Source organism: Charadrius vociferus, unplaced genomic scaffold (assembly GCF_000708025.1).
Source record: "Charadrius vociferus isolate BGI_N301 unplaced genomic scaffold, ASM70802v2 scaffold36, whole genome shotgun sequence".
In the NCBI taxonomy this organism is placed as follows: Eukaryota; Metazoa; Chordata; class Aves; order Charadriiformes; family Charadriidae; genus Charadrius; species Charadrius vociferus.
In genome coordinates, this window is record NW_009649047.1 from 1,153,567 (window position 1) to 1,169,078 (window position 15,512).

At 40.6% G+C, this 15,512-nt stretch overlaps 1 protein-coding gene across 1 annotated transcript in view; it reads right to left on the minus strand.

Annotated features, from left to right (window-relative positions):
* The window catches only part of MSRA (methionine sulfoxide reductase A), a gene marked incomplete at its 5' end in the record, with an annotated part of 201,485 nt that overhangs the window by 120,528 nt on the left and 65,445 nt on the right, over positions 1 to 15,512 (minus strand). The window contains one exon of the mRNA XM_009887947.1: positions 8,200 to 8,304. Within this exon, the coding sequence (XP_009886249.1) occupies positions 8,200 to 8,304 (105 nt within the window). The remainder of the gene's footprint in view (positions 1 to 8,199; positions 8,305 to 15,512) is intronic.

Sequence of the window (15,512 nt, forward strand, 5' to 3'; positions counted from 1 at the left end):
TAGAATAAAAACTTTTTTCCAGAGTTGTTCTTAGCAGATAACAGGCATTATGAACAAAAGAAATCATAGCATCATAGAACAGTTTGGGTTTAAAAGATCATCTAGACCAACCCCCTGCCATGAGCAGGGATATCTTCAAGCAGATCAGGTTGCTCAGAGCCCCGTCCAACCTGACCTGGAATGTTTCCAGGGATGCCCATGAGCCAGCAATGTGCCCTGATGGCCAAGAAGGCCAATGGCATCCTGGGGGGCATCAAGCAGAGTGTGGCCAGCAGGGCGAGGGAGGTCATCCTCCCCCTCTGCTCTGCCCTGGGGAGGCCACATCTGGAGCACTGTGTCCAGTTCGGGGCTCCCCGGGTCAAGAAGGACAGGGAACTGCTGGAGAGGGTCCAGCAAAGGGCTACAAAGATGATGAGGGGATTAGAACATCTCTCATATGAGGAAAGGCTGAGGGACTTGGGTCTCTTTAGTCTAGAGAAAAGACGACTGAGGAGCGATCTTATTAATGCTTACAAATCCTTCAAGGGAGGGTGCCAGGGGGATGGGAACACTCTTTTTTCAGTGGTGCCCACTGATAGGACAGAGGGAACGGGCACAAACTTGAACATAGGAAGTTCCATCTTAACCTGAGGAGGCTGTGCAACTGCTGGAGGTGCCCCTGCTCTGGCAGGGGGTTGGACTAGATGATCTCCAGAGGTCCCTTCCAACCCTGACCATTCTGGGATTCTGTGATTCTATGGGGCATCCACCACCTCTCTGGGCAACCTGGGCCAGGGTTTCACCATCCTCAGCATAAACAATTTCTTCCTCATACATAGACTGAATCTCCCCTCACTTCAGGCGAGTGGTGAGTTCGTGTTTCCTGCAGCACAGTGTCATCTTCACTGACACAAAAGACTGATGCCATGGCTTTCCTCCTCGCCAAGGAACTATTTTATTACTGACTGTAGCAATACTGAAAGATAAAGTTAATTTTTCGTAGTTCTGGAGAACTGGTTAGCCCATCGTTGTCACATATAAAATAAGTAAGCTAAAAGTAGTTTAAAGGTAAGAAGAAATCAGAGCCCAGAAGGACTTTTGCCCTTGAGCCAGAATTGATTCACATCACTCACTTTCTAATGCAAACTATTCCGCCATCTCAGCAACCACTGCACTGGCTAATAATTCCCTTCATTTAAAAAGATGCAGAGTCAAATCTCAGCTTCTCACTGTGATATGGAAAAACAACATCTCCGAAACTGGAAATATAGGTCAGAAAAAGTCTATTCTAATTTATATGGGTAAAAAGAGTCTATTATGCAAATTAGGTCATGACAGCTGAAATTCCTGGGGACGCAAAACAGCCTAATAATACGTATTTATTTTTAATGCATATTTAGCTCTAGAGGAAGGACAAAGAATGGGAACAACATAACATTAGGCATTTCAGTTCACGAAAGAAATGAATTTGCATTCTCAAAATACAATATTGGTCAGCACCGCTGGTAAAGACTCTCTTTGCTGCTTCGCAAAAAGTATAGAACAGAGGTATTTGTGGGGTGATTGTGGGCAAGGGACCACTAAATTGGTTGCTGGTGGGATGGCTAGACATCAGTCAACTATGTCCCACCACTGAGATTTCATTGGTGAGAGCAGGAATTAGAAGAACCCAAAGGCAAGAGAAGACACTGCCTCCTATCAAACAACTCAGTGCATATTTCTATCGTTGAGTATTCATTCCTGCGTGAACCAATATACATTTATCTTTATTGTGTCTCAGCATATCGATTTCCATGGCTTTTTTAATTTATCAACACAGAGCTGCGTTTTATTCGTTTCCTCCAAGAGCCTCCTAGCAATGTCTTTACCACAGATTTAATTAGCATCCTCTCCACTATATCCTCCAAGTCATTAATGAAAATATTGAAGAGTATTGGACCAAGAATGGCTCCCTGAGGGGTTGGTAATTCTATTTTGAATATATTTAATATGTCTGGTGACAATAGATTTTGTATTTCTACTGTTTTTTTGTTACACCTTGTAATAATGCTGAAACCATCAGGACTCTTAATAACATTTGAAATACAAGACAAAGGTGCTCTGTGCTTTAATCTGAGACTTGCAAATTTCATTCAAATTACAAAGGGAAGACAGTTACAGAAATGTAAAGGAAAAAAAATCAAAAATGGTTATATTTTACATGGAGAGATTACTTTTTTCCCTTTAATCTCTAAATGAAGTTACAGGCCTGTAGCAGAATACATAATGCTGGTTTAGGGTCGCTGTAGCGTTTTTTATGTGTACAGCTGTTCTTGCACTGGTATAAGTAGACACATCTGCTCATTAGCAATACAATGTCATTTCTAGTGTCTAATTTTAATTATTTGCAGATGATAGATTCCTTATGCAATGTCTAAAAAAAGTACAGTCCTTCAAAACTGGTGAGAAATAAATATACCCTCTGCAACTAAAATGGGTCAGCACAATGAAAAACAGATATTAATCTGGAGAATTCATGTATCAGCACTGAGGCTAAATGCCAAACTGTTCGGAAGGTCACAGGGAGGAGAAACGGCTCATACATCTCTTCTTTATCGTGGATACACAAGACATATGGACTAAGAGATGTTCTGAATGAATCTGGCAGGTGATGAGTTTGTTGTAGTACAGATGGTCCTCAACCGCTGGAAAAATATCAGTTCTGCTTACATTTCCTGTACAAACACAGGCAAGATAAGGACTTCTTCATCACAGAAAGGAGGAATGAGATTACTTACCAGTAACTTTGGTTCTTTGTATATTCACACCCAAAGAATCAATAAGGATAGAAGCAAATTTCCAGAAGCTCCTGGGCAGCGGTGGCCATGGGTGCCTTTGCCCTTCACCCCATTGCCAGAGGGCGGCCAAAACTATGGCGTCCTCCCTTCCTCTCAGCTCCTTCCACTAGTTCAAAAATCCAGAAAGCCAGAGGAAGCAATGAAAAAGGATGGGATTCGTGTACAACAGGGGCTCATCCCAGAGAACTGCAGTTGGAGCTGAGTTATTTCTCGTGGGCTGGAAAGGAATAGGTACTCTTGATGAACATGGGGAGCAGAACTACCAAAACAAACATTCATTATGGATCATCTTCAAGAGAGAAAAGAGCTAAAGGAGGCGAGTGGATTTCTCATTGCCCCAAACATGTTTTAAAGAGAAGGAAATAGTATTTATCTTGTCTTCTGCTTGTCTTCTGTACAGCCATTGAAGCAACAAACTGAAGGCAACAAAGAGCCTTTCTTTAAAGTTGACTTTGACTGGGCTGAAATCTCTGACACGTGTAGGACTTCAACCACACATGGGGTCAGGATCATTACGAACAGTAATATGCTTTACAGGGATCGCATTTGCACCATGACAAACAAGAGTCCTCTGGTATCAGATAGATTTCTCCAAAGGTTTGGAGAGATAGTTTCTGACACCCCACAAAGAGTGGCCAAATTTTCGGATCAGATAAAATATGACATCTTCCTCCCTGAACGTCAGCACAGTTGGGTTTTGCAGTCAGCTCACGCACTACAGGACGGCACTAATGCCAGAAGGGGGGTCCCACTACCAGTCGTGCTCCTGGCAATGTAAGTCCTGACTGAAAATTACATTTCACTTCAATTCATGCAGGGTTAATTTTCAGCTTGATCACAGAACTTTGCGATTGCCGATGTCAACACAAAGAAAGAGGTTGTATCCTGCAGACAGGTCAGGGAGAGAGAAGAAAATTGCTCTTTTTCCCAACAGTTAAATCAAAGATTAGCCTACAGCAATCGTGAAACTACAGGCTGAGGCACAACACAGACAAACTTACGGTCTGAAAGTCCACATCCCTCTGGACACACAGCACGGAGGTGCCAGCAGAACCCTCGTCGGGGTGCAATTTGAAGGAGACCGTCAGGCTTATACCTTAAAAATCTGGAAGGTTCCGAGGATGGCCTTACAGCGCAAAATCGGGGCAATACAGAATCTGCCCTACACCTCTATAAACTTTAGAAAAATAAAATTATGTACAAAGTGAATAGCCATAAGATTCTTTTGCCATATTTTCAGAAAATCATATTCATTCTTTTTTTTTCTGTATCAGTGACAAAGAAGCAACCACCTCAAGCACTTATAGAGCTATACAGAGCAATCCCCTTATAGCTAAGATCATTCCTAGGAGAGAAGGAATGCTGATCTGTGCATTAGAGGCTGAACAGAGATGACAACCATATGTCACTTGGCAGAAGTCAGGGGGTTGTTTGTTGCTTTTTCAGTATCCCAAATGTAATGAATTATAAAATAGAGCCTAAATTAATAGTCAAGGAGGACTTTATCAGGGCCCCGCACTTAGGAGATGCTCATCTGGGAGAATCTCTTTCAACTCATAGACTGTTTGACTTGATCAAAGGTTCTTGCTTTTCAATAGACTGCTGTATAATACTCAGACTCAAGAGCTTCACGAAACAAGAGCCAGGCTGCCTCCCAGAGAACATTCGAATCCCAGTGAGATGTCAGTCTCATCTTGAAGGCAGGAGGTCCAGCTGTTTGGAAAGCAGGAACTTTCGAATATTAATATGCTCATACAATAATGAATGATAGGACCGCCAGTCTGTACTCTTTAGCAACTTGGTACCATCTAGATTGATATTTGAAAGGTCTTTAACTGCAACAGAATGTACATATTTGATGTTTAATGACATTAGAACAACTAGACAAGTCCATTATCTCTGCTGGGGGTAGGAGGGCGCAATGATGTTAACCCAGCTTCTGGATAAAAGATGAGACAGTGCCACAGACAAAACTTCTATACTTTTTGCGAGCGCTACACTCAAGACGTCCAGCATTCACGGGCTATATGAGACACCGGATTCATCCAAAGAGTGTGCTGAATTTCATGAATAAGAAATCTTCCCAATTTATCCGCTTAGTGAAAGACTTCTCTTTGACAGCCCGAGTCCCACATTCCCGCAAGGCGGGCTAAATAAGACTTTCTGTGTGCGCACAGCTGAACCGCAGGAAAGGAGAAAAATATCATAGGTCGGAGAGATAACTCTCACTTTCAGTATCTTTACACAAAACCACATTTCCCATAGCAAGCTAAAATCCAGGAGTAGATGCAAATCAAAGCAAAGAAACAGTTCTACCTTAAAGATCTTCTACTGCTAACTGCTCAAACTTGAAAGGGGATGTAAGCATACCACCCCAATCTTACAAAACGAAGAAACTTGGGACCTTGTGGTTTAGGTTTTGCTCAGATCAAGAAAGGTGGTAGACATGTGATGAGCTTTGCAAAGTTCTTGAATGGAGATTAGCATCACCCATAAATATACATAGGTAAAGCAACCCATCCAAGTCTGGGGTATGCAAAGTCTTCAGAGAGGACTGCCATATTCTCCATGGATAAAGTGATGCTCTCACTTTTGGCAAACTATTACAGAAGAACCATTTGGAATCCACTGAGCCGAGCTTCGATAAAGGCTTAGGTATGTTTACACCAAGCACTGCAGTGCCACGTACATGCCTGAGACAGTTGTGAATGACTCGGGTACTTACACAGCACAGTGTTATGCAGAGATTATTAACTCCCATCTCGGAAGGAATACAGCCACATTAGCGTGGCTCTGTGCCTGGGCTAATTAGGTGGTGTTTCCCCAGTTGCCAGAAATCAAAGAGTGAATCATACATCTGCCAGCATCCAACCTTCTTCCGAAAGCACAAAGTGGAACTGGTTCGAACCTCAGTTATGTGAGAATGCAAGGTGAATATAAAGACATCATGTCAACAATTTACTTTGTTTTAAAGCCAGAAGGAACCATAAATTCATCTGATCAGACCTGTTATCAGGCAGAGCCCAACCATACGCTGTCAAAGCCAAGACTACAGACGTGGCAGACGACCGATTACGTGGTAATGGCCCAGTTTCTTTCAGAAGGAATCCATTCCTCATACTGTTCTGGAAGTTGAAGAATCCTGTAGAAGAATCCTGGCCATTAGTTCGAAGATGCTCAGAGGGCTGGAGCACCTCTGCTATGAGGAGAGGCTGAGAGAGTTGGGGCTGTTCAGCCTGGAGAAGAGAAGGCTCCGGGAAGACCTTATTGCGGCCTTCCAGTACCTAAAGGGTCTCCAGGAGAGATGGGGAGGGACTTTTTACAAGGGCATGGAGTGACAGGACAAGGGGAATGGCTTCAAACTGGAAGAAGGTAGATTTAGATTAAATATTAGGAAGAAATGTTTCACTCTGAAGGTGGTGAGACACTGGCACAGGTTGCCCCGAGAAGCTATGGCTGCCCCATCCCTGGAGGTGTTCAAGGCCACGTTGGACGGGGCTTGGAGCAACCTGGGCTGGTGGGAGGTGTCCCTGCCCATGGCAGGGGGGTTGGAACGAGATGATCTTTAAGGTCCCTTCCAACATAAATCATTCTGTGATTCCATGATTCCCAGCTCTGGCAACCAGGTTCAATCCTGACATGTGAGCAAGACACATGAACCAATTATCTAGAAATAGGATTCTCTGCCCTATCAAAACAAGCAGCCTGTTACAAAGAAGCCAGCCTCTGGTGACGGCCGATCTCTGACAATCCAAAGAAAAAAAGATCTAAACAAAAAAAGATCTAAAAACAACCACTGGAGAAAACCTCCTTCCTGACCCCTATGAGCAAACCACAGAGGCCCTCAAGCATGATTGGAAGATGGTCATCGCCTTAGTGCAGAGCTGCAAGTATTTCAGGGATGGTGCAGACAAATTGCTCTGAACACAACTATGAAGGAAGGAGTTGAAAAGGGAGGCTCATAAATCAACAGATCCCAGTATAGGCCACCGCACTTGACACGCAGACATAGAATTTCTTCTCATGACTTAAATCAAGCGCCTCTTTTAAAATGATAAATGATCTCATCTTAAAGACTTGAAAGGATGGTGATGGAAAAAATATTCCAACGTTTAATTACGCCAAGAGCTGTGAAACTATTTTATTCCAATGTGAAACTTTCCAATCTTCACCTTCCAACTATGGAACTTGTTACGGCTCACCAGTGGTTGGGTCGTCAGCCTCACTACCAGGTACCTGCTCCTCACTTAAGTAACTGTAAAGATTACCTGATCAGAGTGTTATGTCTCTTCAACTAGTTGAATGTGTTTATTCACAGCACTAGGCCAGTTTTCAAGGCTCTGTATCCTTTTTCTGTCCCTCCTTTGAATCCCCAGAAATATCTCTGTATAATTCCTGGTATGTCAACGCAGAAACCGCATGAAATGTTTTGAGATTTTACTGACTGCGCATAAAGAAAAGAGCTTTCCTACTCCTGACTGAGGCTTCCCTTTTCACGTAGGCAGGAGTTGCAAGAGCCTTTTTTGTCTTTGCATTGTGCTCTGGGCTCACTGGAAGACACTGATCCACAACAGCCCCGGGCTCCTTATCAGTTACCGTTTCCCAGGATGGTATCACATTTTGAAGGTATCATCTGCATTTTTCGTTCCCAGATGTAGTAACAAGTGGCATAATTATGATAGCTGTTAAAATATTGAAATGAGTTACTGCGTGTAATATTTCTGGAAAATGGTAGAAAGGATGATGTTTATTGAAACTATATAAACATGTAAAATGTTTTCTCAACACGGTTTCCCATTTATGTTTGCACAGATGTGTGTAATGTCATCACAAAGCCTCTTCCAAGAAAGATAAATTAAATCAAAAGGTTCGAATACAGCAAATAGCTGGAATGCTCTGCTGGTGCCTCTACACACCACCTCTTACCTCTTTTTGTTCCCTTTTTCTAATCATAAAAGATATTTGCAGCCATCAAAAAATATAAAAAACAAACAAAATTTTTTATGAAGGATAAAGGTCCTCGGCACAAATAAAATGACCAGCTCTGAAGCTGCGAAAAAATATGCTTTAATTTAAGAGACAAAAGATAGCCTTACAGAAGGAATTGTCATAATCAAAGATTAAAAAAAAAAAAATTCTATTGTCTACTGTGCCTCTCTGTGGGAATTTTCCCGGCACAGACAGCTGTAAAGGAGGAGGGGTATTGTGAGTTTCAGTACTCTCATTCTCTCTCTTCCTCTCTTTCTCTGTCAATAAATGTCTGCAATCATATTCTTGAGCTCCAGAGTGATTTCAAGGTTCATCTCTTCCATGCAGCTCAAACACTAATTATCCCAGCTGTAATTAGTAAGATAATTAAATACTGGCTCACTCATCACTCTACCTTGTGTCGGGTCATGATTCTCCCAGAAGACCTTGAGCAGTTTCTCAAAGCTGATGTTTTCTGGCTGATATACTACTCGTACAGCCTCTGTGTGGCCAGTTTTACCTTAGAAGACAAAATAAATTCAGATATTATTAGTGAGAATTACCTAGTGCATTCCTCATTTTTTATATCTGAGATTCAAAGCACAATCCTGTGTTTTGTTTTTTTTTTTCTCCTCCTAAAATTGTTTTGATTTACCATCATTTATACTTAAGCCTTTATACACAATATTTTATATACGTGCCGACTCTAAGATGTCTGCTACTTTGGACAAGGCCATCATGAAACAAACTATCCAGAGAGGCAATAAGGTAAGACGGTGATGACAGAAAAAAAAAAAAAAGACTAGTTCTTAAATATTTGTAACTGACAACTAGTAAAATATTTTTAAATATTCTAAATACCACATTAAAATATGAAAACTTATATATCTAAGATGTCTTGAAAGCATAAAACTTCGTTTCCATGAGGCAAGACATGGATAAAATAATTGGTTATAAATACAAATTTCAAGGGCGTGTTTACACAAGATCACACAAAGCATTTCAAAGTATTTCACATCATTCAAACCACTGATGCCAATAGGCTTCAAAATTAGTCCAAGAGAGCCTGACCGAACTGCATGACAGCAGATGAAATTCAGGGAAGATGAGCAGGTGTTACAGCACATTAAAACATATTGTTCCTATTTCTCAGTTACATTATAGACATGATCTTTTTCATTCCTTACATGTCTAATCACTCACAATATTATTGAAAGATCCAGCTTCACAGAATATGAAAGATCTGGCCACATAATTCACTTCAACTATAACTAATAGTCAGATTGAGGAGTGCTCAGACATCTCAGCGTGAAAACATCTTCTATTGTATAACTATTATACATTCTATATTTTACAATGTATAAACGTAGGCATATTCATTGTCATAATATATGCACGAACGGGGAAAGAAACCTTATCCTATTCTTCTGTTAAATCATAAATAGTAAATTCTAAACAAAAGTAAACTGGACAGCCAGATCTGCCTTTCGTTGGGGATGCAATAAGCTCCTCGATCACACTAGGCCAGGGTGTTTTTTCTATTATATCAGCATAAACTTCAGATTTGCTCAACTGACTTCAACAGAATTGTTGAATTTCATGCGGTGCAACAACCAGCTGAACGCGGCACAGTGATGGCTTCTGAATTAGCTGTCACCGAACACGAAAAATCAGAGTCTACGAGCAACTGAGGAGTGTTCAGTAGAAACATCAATTTAGCACCCAGAGAAATTCTAATTAAAAAAAAAAATAATTAGAAAGAAATAAAAAGGATGCTAGGATATATTAAAGAGACATAACAGGGAAAAGTATGACAGCATTATATCAGTTAATGGGGCACCTGAAATGAAGAGAACCTAAATGAGGCACAGAGGGGTGTGACAGATATTAAAAGGAATTTAAAAGACTGGGATTAAATTTAGTCTAGAATGCAGAGGAGTAAAAGGGGACACATCTGGGACATCTGTAATGAAAATTTTGATAAAATCAAATCGGTTCCTCTCTAGTGTGTTTCACAATACAACAAAGATACGCTCAGCGAGATTAAAAGACAAAAAATGTACAATTTTCATGTAACCTGTAGCTAAAGCCATGCCATCCTGTCCACCAGGATACTGTCCAGGCAAACGACGGCCCGATTCCTCTTTCACACGCACTATGCCTAATGAAGACCATGGAAGCAACTCATTATCTGAAGGCAAATTCTGATGGCAGGGTAACAGAAAGGGATCATACATTTAGCAGAATAAAAATACAAGTTACAGATAATTGGCTTAATAATAAAGTGAAATGGTCTTTCTATATTATGGCATGAACAGACGGCCAGCTTAGATCAGGGACGGAATTCATTCCAGGTTTCACGGTTTGATATGGACTATCAGTGAAAATAATGGGGTTTGCCTCAGCTGAAGCCTGGATTGGGAATTTTGTTGTGGCTTGGGATAAAGAAGGAGAGTGAAGGGACAGCGGTCTGTCCGGCTCCCACGAGCTTGTATCTTATAACTAAAAAGCGATTAAGGAGTGCCTTCTGACTTTAATTCTTTTTTTTTATTATTATTTTTTAAGCCAACATGAACCTTATGAAAGATTCTTATCACTCAGGAGCAAATTGCTTGTCTGAGATGACTAGCTTTAGATCACAAGAGAGTTTCTTAAAGAACTTCAAAACAACAGCGGCATTACCTTTCCTCTCAATTGAAGCAGCAATTACATCTTGTCAACACTGTCTGCTCTGACTAATCCCGAAGTTCAAAGAATCAGCTTTCTTCTTTCCCGCTGAATAAGGAAATAATGGTGCTACTCTGAGAACTATAGCCCGACCTCGAGAAAAAACCCCTCAGATGTGTGACTAACAGACTGTTAGAACCGAGAGCATATTTAAAATCAATATTCACCCTCTGAGGAAAAGCAAGGAGGTAATGCTGTTGGTCCTATCAGATTCACCTCTAATTTTCCTCAAAGCCTTTCCACAATCCGGCAGATTTTCTTTCAGAATACAGCGTGGCTATTTCAACGCAGAACAATCTCAGTCATTTGCGGTGAGCACTGCTACTTCCCAACAATTCGAGCGGAAACTATACCAATCAACTGGGTCCCCACCAGCAAACAGACAGGTAAAAGGCTCCACATGTGGGACAGATTAAACACAAGATTTCCTAGAAGAAGCACAGAAAGAAAATGATATCAAGGGACAAGGAAAGAACAAGAGCAATCTCTCCACAGGCACAACTTGCCTCACAGCAAGGAATCGAAAGATGCCACAGGGTTACCCTAAGTAGCATGAGGAAACCACCAGCTCATCAGTGCCAAACGTGACTCAGCTGTAGCCAAAGTGGCAAAAGGGAACTTAAATCAGGCTCTCCTGCTCTATCTTCTTATTTCGCTTTTTGTATTGGGCTTAAGTTCGACTATGAAAACACAATAATCCTGTTTCGGTTTGGGTTTCACGCACGGTACAGTACAGCACCAAAAGAACAGAGCAGGCATCAAACCACCTAACCGCTCTGCCGTATGGTAAAAAAAAAATATCACTGAAATATTTCTAATCAAATCTTTTTTGTAAGATTTCTTAAGATGGAGAGGCAGTAATCAAAGAGAAACAACAAACCCACTTGTTCTCAAAAACGCTGCGTGTCTTTTAACGAGAAATTTAGCAGGCTAACACCGAACGGCTGAAAGGATTTAAAACGAGCAGTGAGAGATGCTGTTCTTTCAGTGACATTCAGCTCTTCACCTTAGTGCCTCTTTCAGGAGTTCTCATGAAAGGTCCATTTATATTAAATCACAGAGTCACGGTGTCCTCAGTTCACCTATTGCTTTTAATTAGCTGATTTTTAATATTCCACAGCAAAAGCACGCTTCACTTGAAGTTCAGAAAGTTTTAACAAGTATGAACATTTCTAGAAGCCTTCTCCCAAAAAAGGCTCAAAGTTTGAACCATTTTTTTTAAATAATTTATCGAATCCCTAAATATAATTTCATTTGCTGTTAGCCGTGCAAATAGAAATCCTTTATTTATAGGTGCCATTATGGGATTTCCAGTTATGGTGCTCAGTTCTTCTTCAGCTTTCGAAGGAGCTTAGCCATTGAAGAACCTCACTGCAGATGATAAGACTTTATTACACCGTGGCAGCGAGGGCTGCGTGCCAACAGCAGATTGTCTGTTTATCCTATATCCATTTCCCACTTAGAAAACATAGCCGCTCTCAGAGGATTAGCTACAGTGAGCTCTTTCAGTGGGGATTCAAACTCTGGCAGAAACGTTGCTGTAAAGAGCAAGAGAAAAAGACATCTGAGTGACACCTCAGTGCTCCTTTTCCATTTTTTTTCTTCCTAATAGTGTTTAGATTTTCACCTTCTTAATCATCTCCCAGGTGAGCGCCCGAGCCGACGGATTAGAGAAGCCAACTCATTCTTTTTCACTTGCTGTATCCAATAAGCAGTTAATTATTTGCGGCAAAGTGGCACAACTTCAAAGGGTTGGCTTGAGAGCACCTCACTGGTGCAAACCCAACCACCCAGCGGCTCCCGCGCCGCTGCGCGCCACGTGGGCGTCATCTCCAGCTACTCCAGCCCCGGCTGAATTCAGTCAGAAAATTCAAGAAACGCCAAAACTATTCCCTCCTGCCCCACTTCTTCAATGTAAAAAGGACTCGTCTCTCTTTACCCACTGAAATACAGGGCGTGAATCTACTAAGTGTCTAAATATAATTAAAAGAAATAGGTGGCAGATCTTCAGCTGATGCACATTTCAGAGCTTCTTGATTATGGAGCTAAACCAATTTGTGCTAGCTGAAGCCCAGGCCCTAGTGAATATGCAAAGTATTACATGAAAAAGCAGTAGGTCTTTTGAGCATCTGTTTCTCCCAACTAGCCTGGGAATTTTTATTATGTTGCAGTTATCGCTAATAAAATTTCCAGTTTCTTCCTAAAAGAGCAATGCATTACACAAAGGGTTCGCCGCTAACACACCGAGAACCCGCACTGTGGGGACCTACTTAACTTTTACCTTTCTCCCTTCAAAGTAACGAAATAATCACAGATTGCTAGATTTTTTTAAGAAGGGTCCAGTGTGGTGATTTTATTTGACTTCCCACCTAACACAGATGAGCGAATTTCACTGGAGCAGGTCCGTATTTTGTACTTAGAAAAGTAACAGCTCTTGACTCAAAGAACCCAACGGACAGAAAATCCACCAGAAGTCAAGGTCACTTCATCGAGCGATCTATACCTCTTGGATTTAAAACAAACAAAGAATAAAAACAGAGACTACACACATTTTAATTATTACCTGAATTTATGTATTTAAATATCTTTCTACTAAATATCTTTCTAGTATGAACTAGGAGGCTTTCCCTTATCTTTTTTTTTTTTTCCCCTGAATATTTGTAGTGAATCAATCTTTCTAATTAATCTCTTGTTCGGAAGAGACACATCAGGTATACAACAGCACTAACATGTGGCTACTCTTTTTTTTTTGTTTTACTTTCTTTATATTTCCAATAACTTTAAGGACTTTGTCAGCATTGAACGAGGAGATAATGTTTGGTTTATTATCCACTGTGAATTTCTGCTTTATAAAATACAACACTTTACCTTCTCAGCGTGATCCACGCTCTTTTATACAGTTGTATTAAAATATGTCAGTCTTCTACAGCAAGAAGCCAATTTATCACTACGGGCCAGCCAATCCCCCAGCTGTTACTCAAAATAAAACTTTTCGTAAATTCTAGAAACTTCTGCCTGGACCACAGGAAATCACTTCTCTTCTAGTGCCCACAGAATGTAGCACGTACAGCAGACACAATGTGGTGCATACATCTAAAGAGAGAATTTTCTTAAATTTTATTTATTTGGTTTAGTGGAGGACAGATTAATTAGTACAAGAAAGTTCAAAAAAATAAGAAAATTTGCTGATAGAACAATGAACTGCTGTAAAATGCATTTCTGGTGACTGTTAAAGTCACTTAATTTTTTACCCCATCAAATCAAAATGAAGAGAATAAAGGTGACAGTGAAAAATGAGGTACAAAATGCTGTTATTGACAATTTTTGTCTCAGACATTCAGTCATGTTCTTCAGTAAAACTAGATGAATGAATTTAAAGTAAAGGAGATTGTCAGTTTGAACAAAGAATATTGTTTTTTTTCTAAAAATCTGCAACACAAAACTACTAAATGAACTTGTTTCTTCTTGGTATTTAAAATGTATATGATTTAAGTATAAAAAGTTCTTACTTTTGTTTCCTAAAATCCTGTGTACTCTTGAACAGCAAATTGGTTTTGATAACCAGACATTGAACAGAATATCTGAAAGCAAGACCACCACTGCTGACACTTTTTCTACTCTTCTCTTTAAAATAGCTGTACATTGAAGAACCCATAAAAGGGGAAAAAAAAAAAACAACCCAACAATATACAGCCTTCAGGACAAAAGGACACAGCAAACTTTACAATCTTGTTCACTGGTTATGTCCTCATTAGACTTAACGGCCACACTGCAAGCACTTCAGGAGGGATTACTTTGGGCTCTCTCTGGACTGAGTGCTTTTCACAGTTGGAGTGCATTAAGGGTCCTCCTAGAGAGTATATTCTGATTTAACATAATTCAAAAGGATCCTCAGGTTCAAATAATATCCCAGTGATTTCTTGCAGATGTTGGTGGAAAGCTTCTATAGCTTTTGTATCAGGAGAAATGTCTGCATCCCTGGGATGCCATGGGATATCTCCTCCGTTTTGAGTTGGGTTGCTTTGCTGGTCAGGGCACTGCAGAGATCCCTGAACTGGATGAACCACATCATCTCAAGGATTAGTCTGACACCACTCCTGGACAACAAACCAGAATATCTCATGCGGCATTCAACTAAAGAAAAAATGCTGAAGATAGGCATATAATTAATGCCAGTCAACATGGTTGTATGGAATATAGGTCTTGTCAGCCAAACTCGATTTCATTCTCTCATGAAATTACAAGTCTAGTTGTAATAAATGTAGGATGTAATAGCATGGATGTAATAGACTTAATTAATGCATTTGACTTATTACTTCATGACAGTCTGATTAAAAAATTAGCACTATACAATATCAATAGTGCACATGTTAAATGGATTAAGAATTGTCTAAATGACAGTTCTAAAAAAAATTGTTTAAAGGGAACAAGCATTGAATGGCAGCATTTTTATCTGTCTTCTGCAGGGACTGGTACAAAGTCTGTTGCTGTTAAAGTCTTTCATCAATAATTTTAAAGAAATAAAAAGTCTCAACCTATAGAATCTGTGGATAACTCAGACGACAAGGCTGATAGGATGGTCTTATGAAGTGATTAGCTGCTGCACTGGGCCCATTCAATCAAAAATGTATTAAAAACAGCCATATGTAAAATCTCTACTGACGGGAACAAGTGACATGCACCGTACCTGCAAATGGGGAACAATCTTTGAGGAAAGTTCGAGGGTGGCAGTAGAGAAGCGAGTAAATATGTAATTTCATAGAATCATAGAATGGTTTGGGTTGGAAAGGACCTTAAAGATCATCGAGTTCCAACCCCCCTGCCATGGGCAGGGACACCTCCCACCAGCCCAGGTTGCCCAAGGCCACCTCCAGCCTGGCCTTCAACACCTCCAGGGATGGGGCCTCAACAACCTCTCTGGGCAACCTGTGCCAGTGCCTCACCACCCTCACAGGGAAACACTTCTGCCTCATGTTTAATCTAAACCTGCCCTCTTCCAGT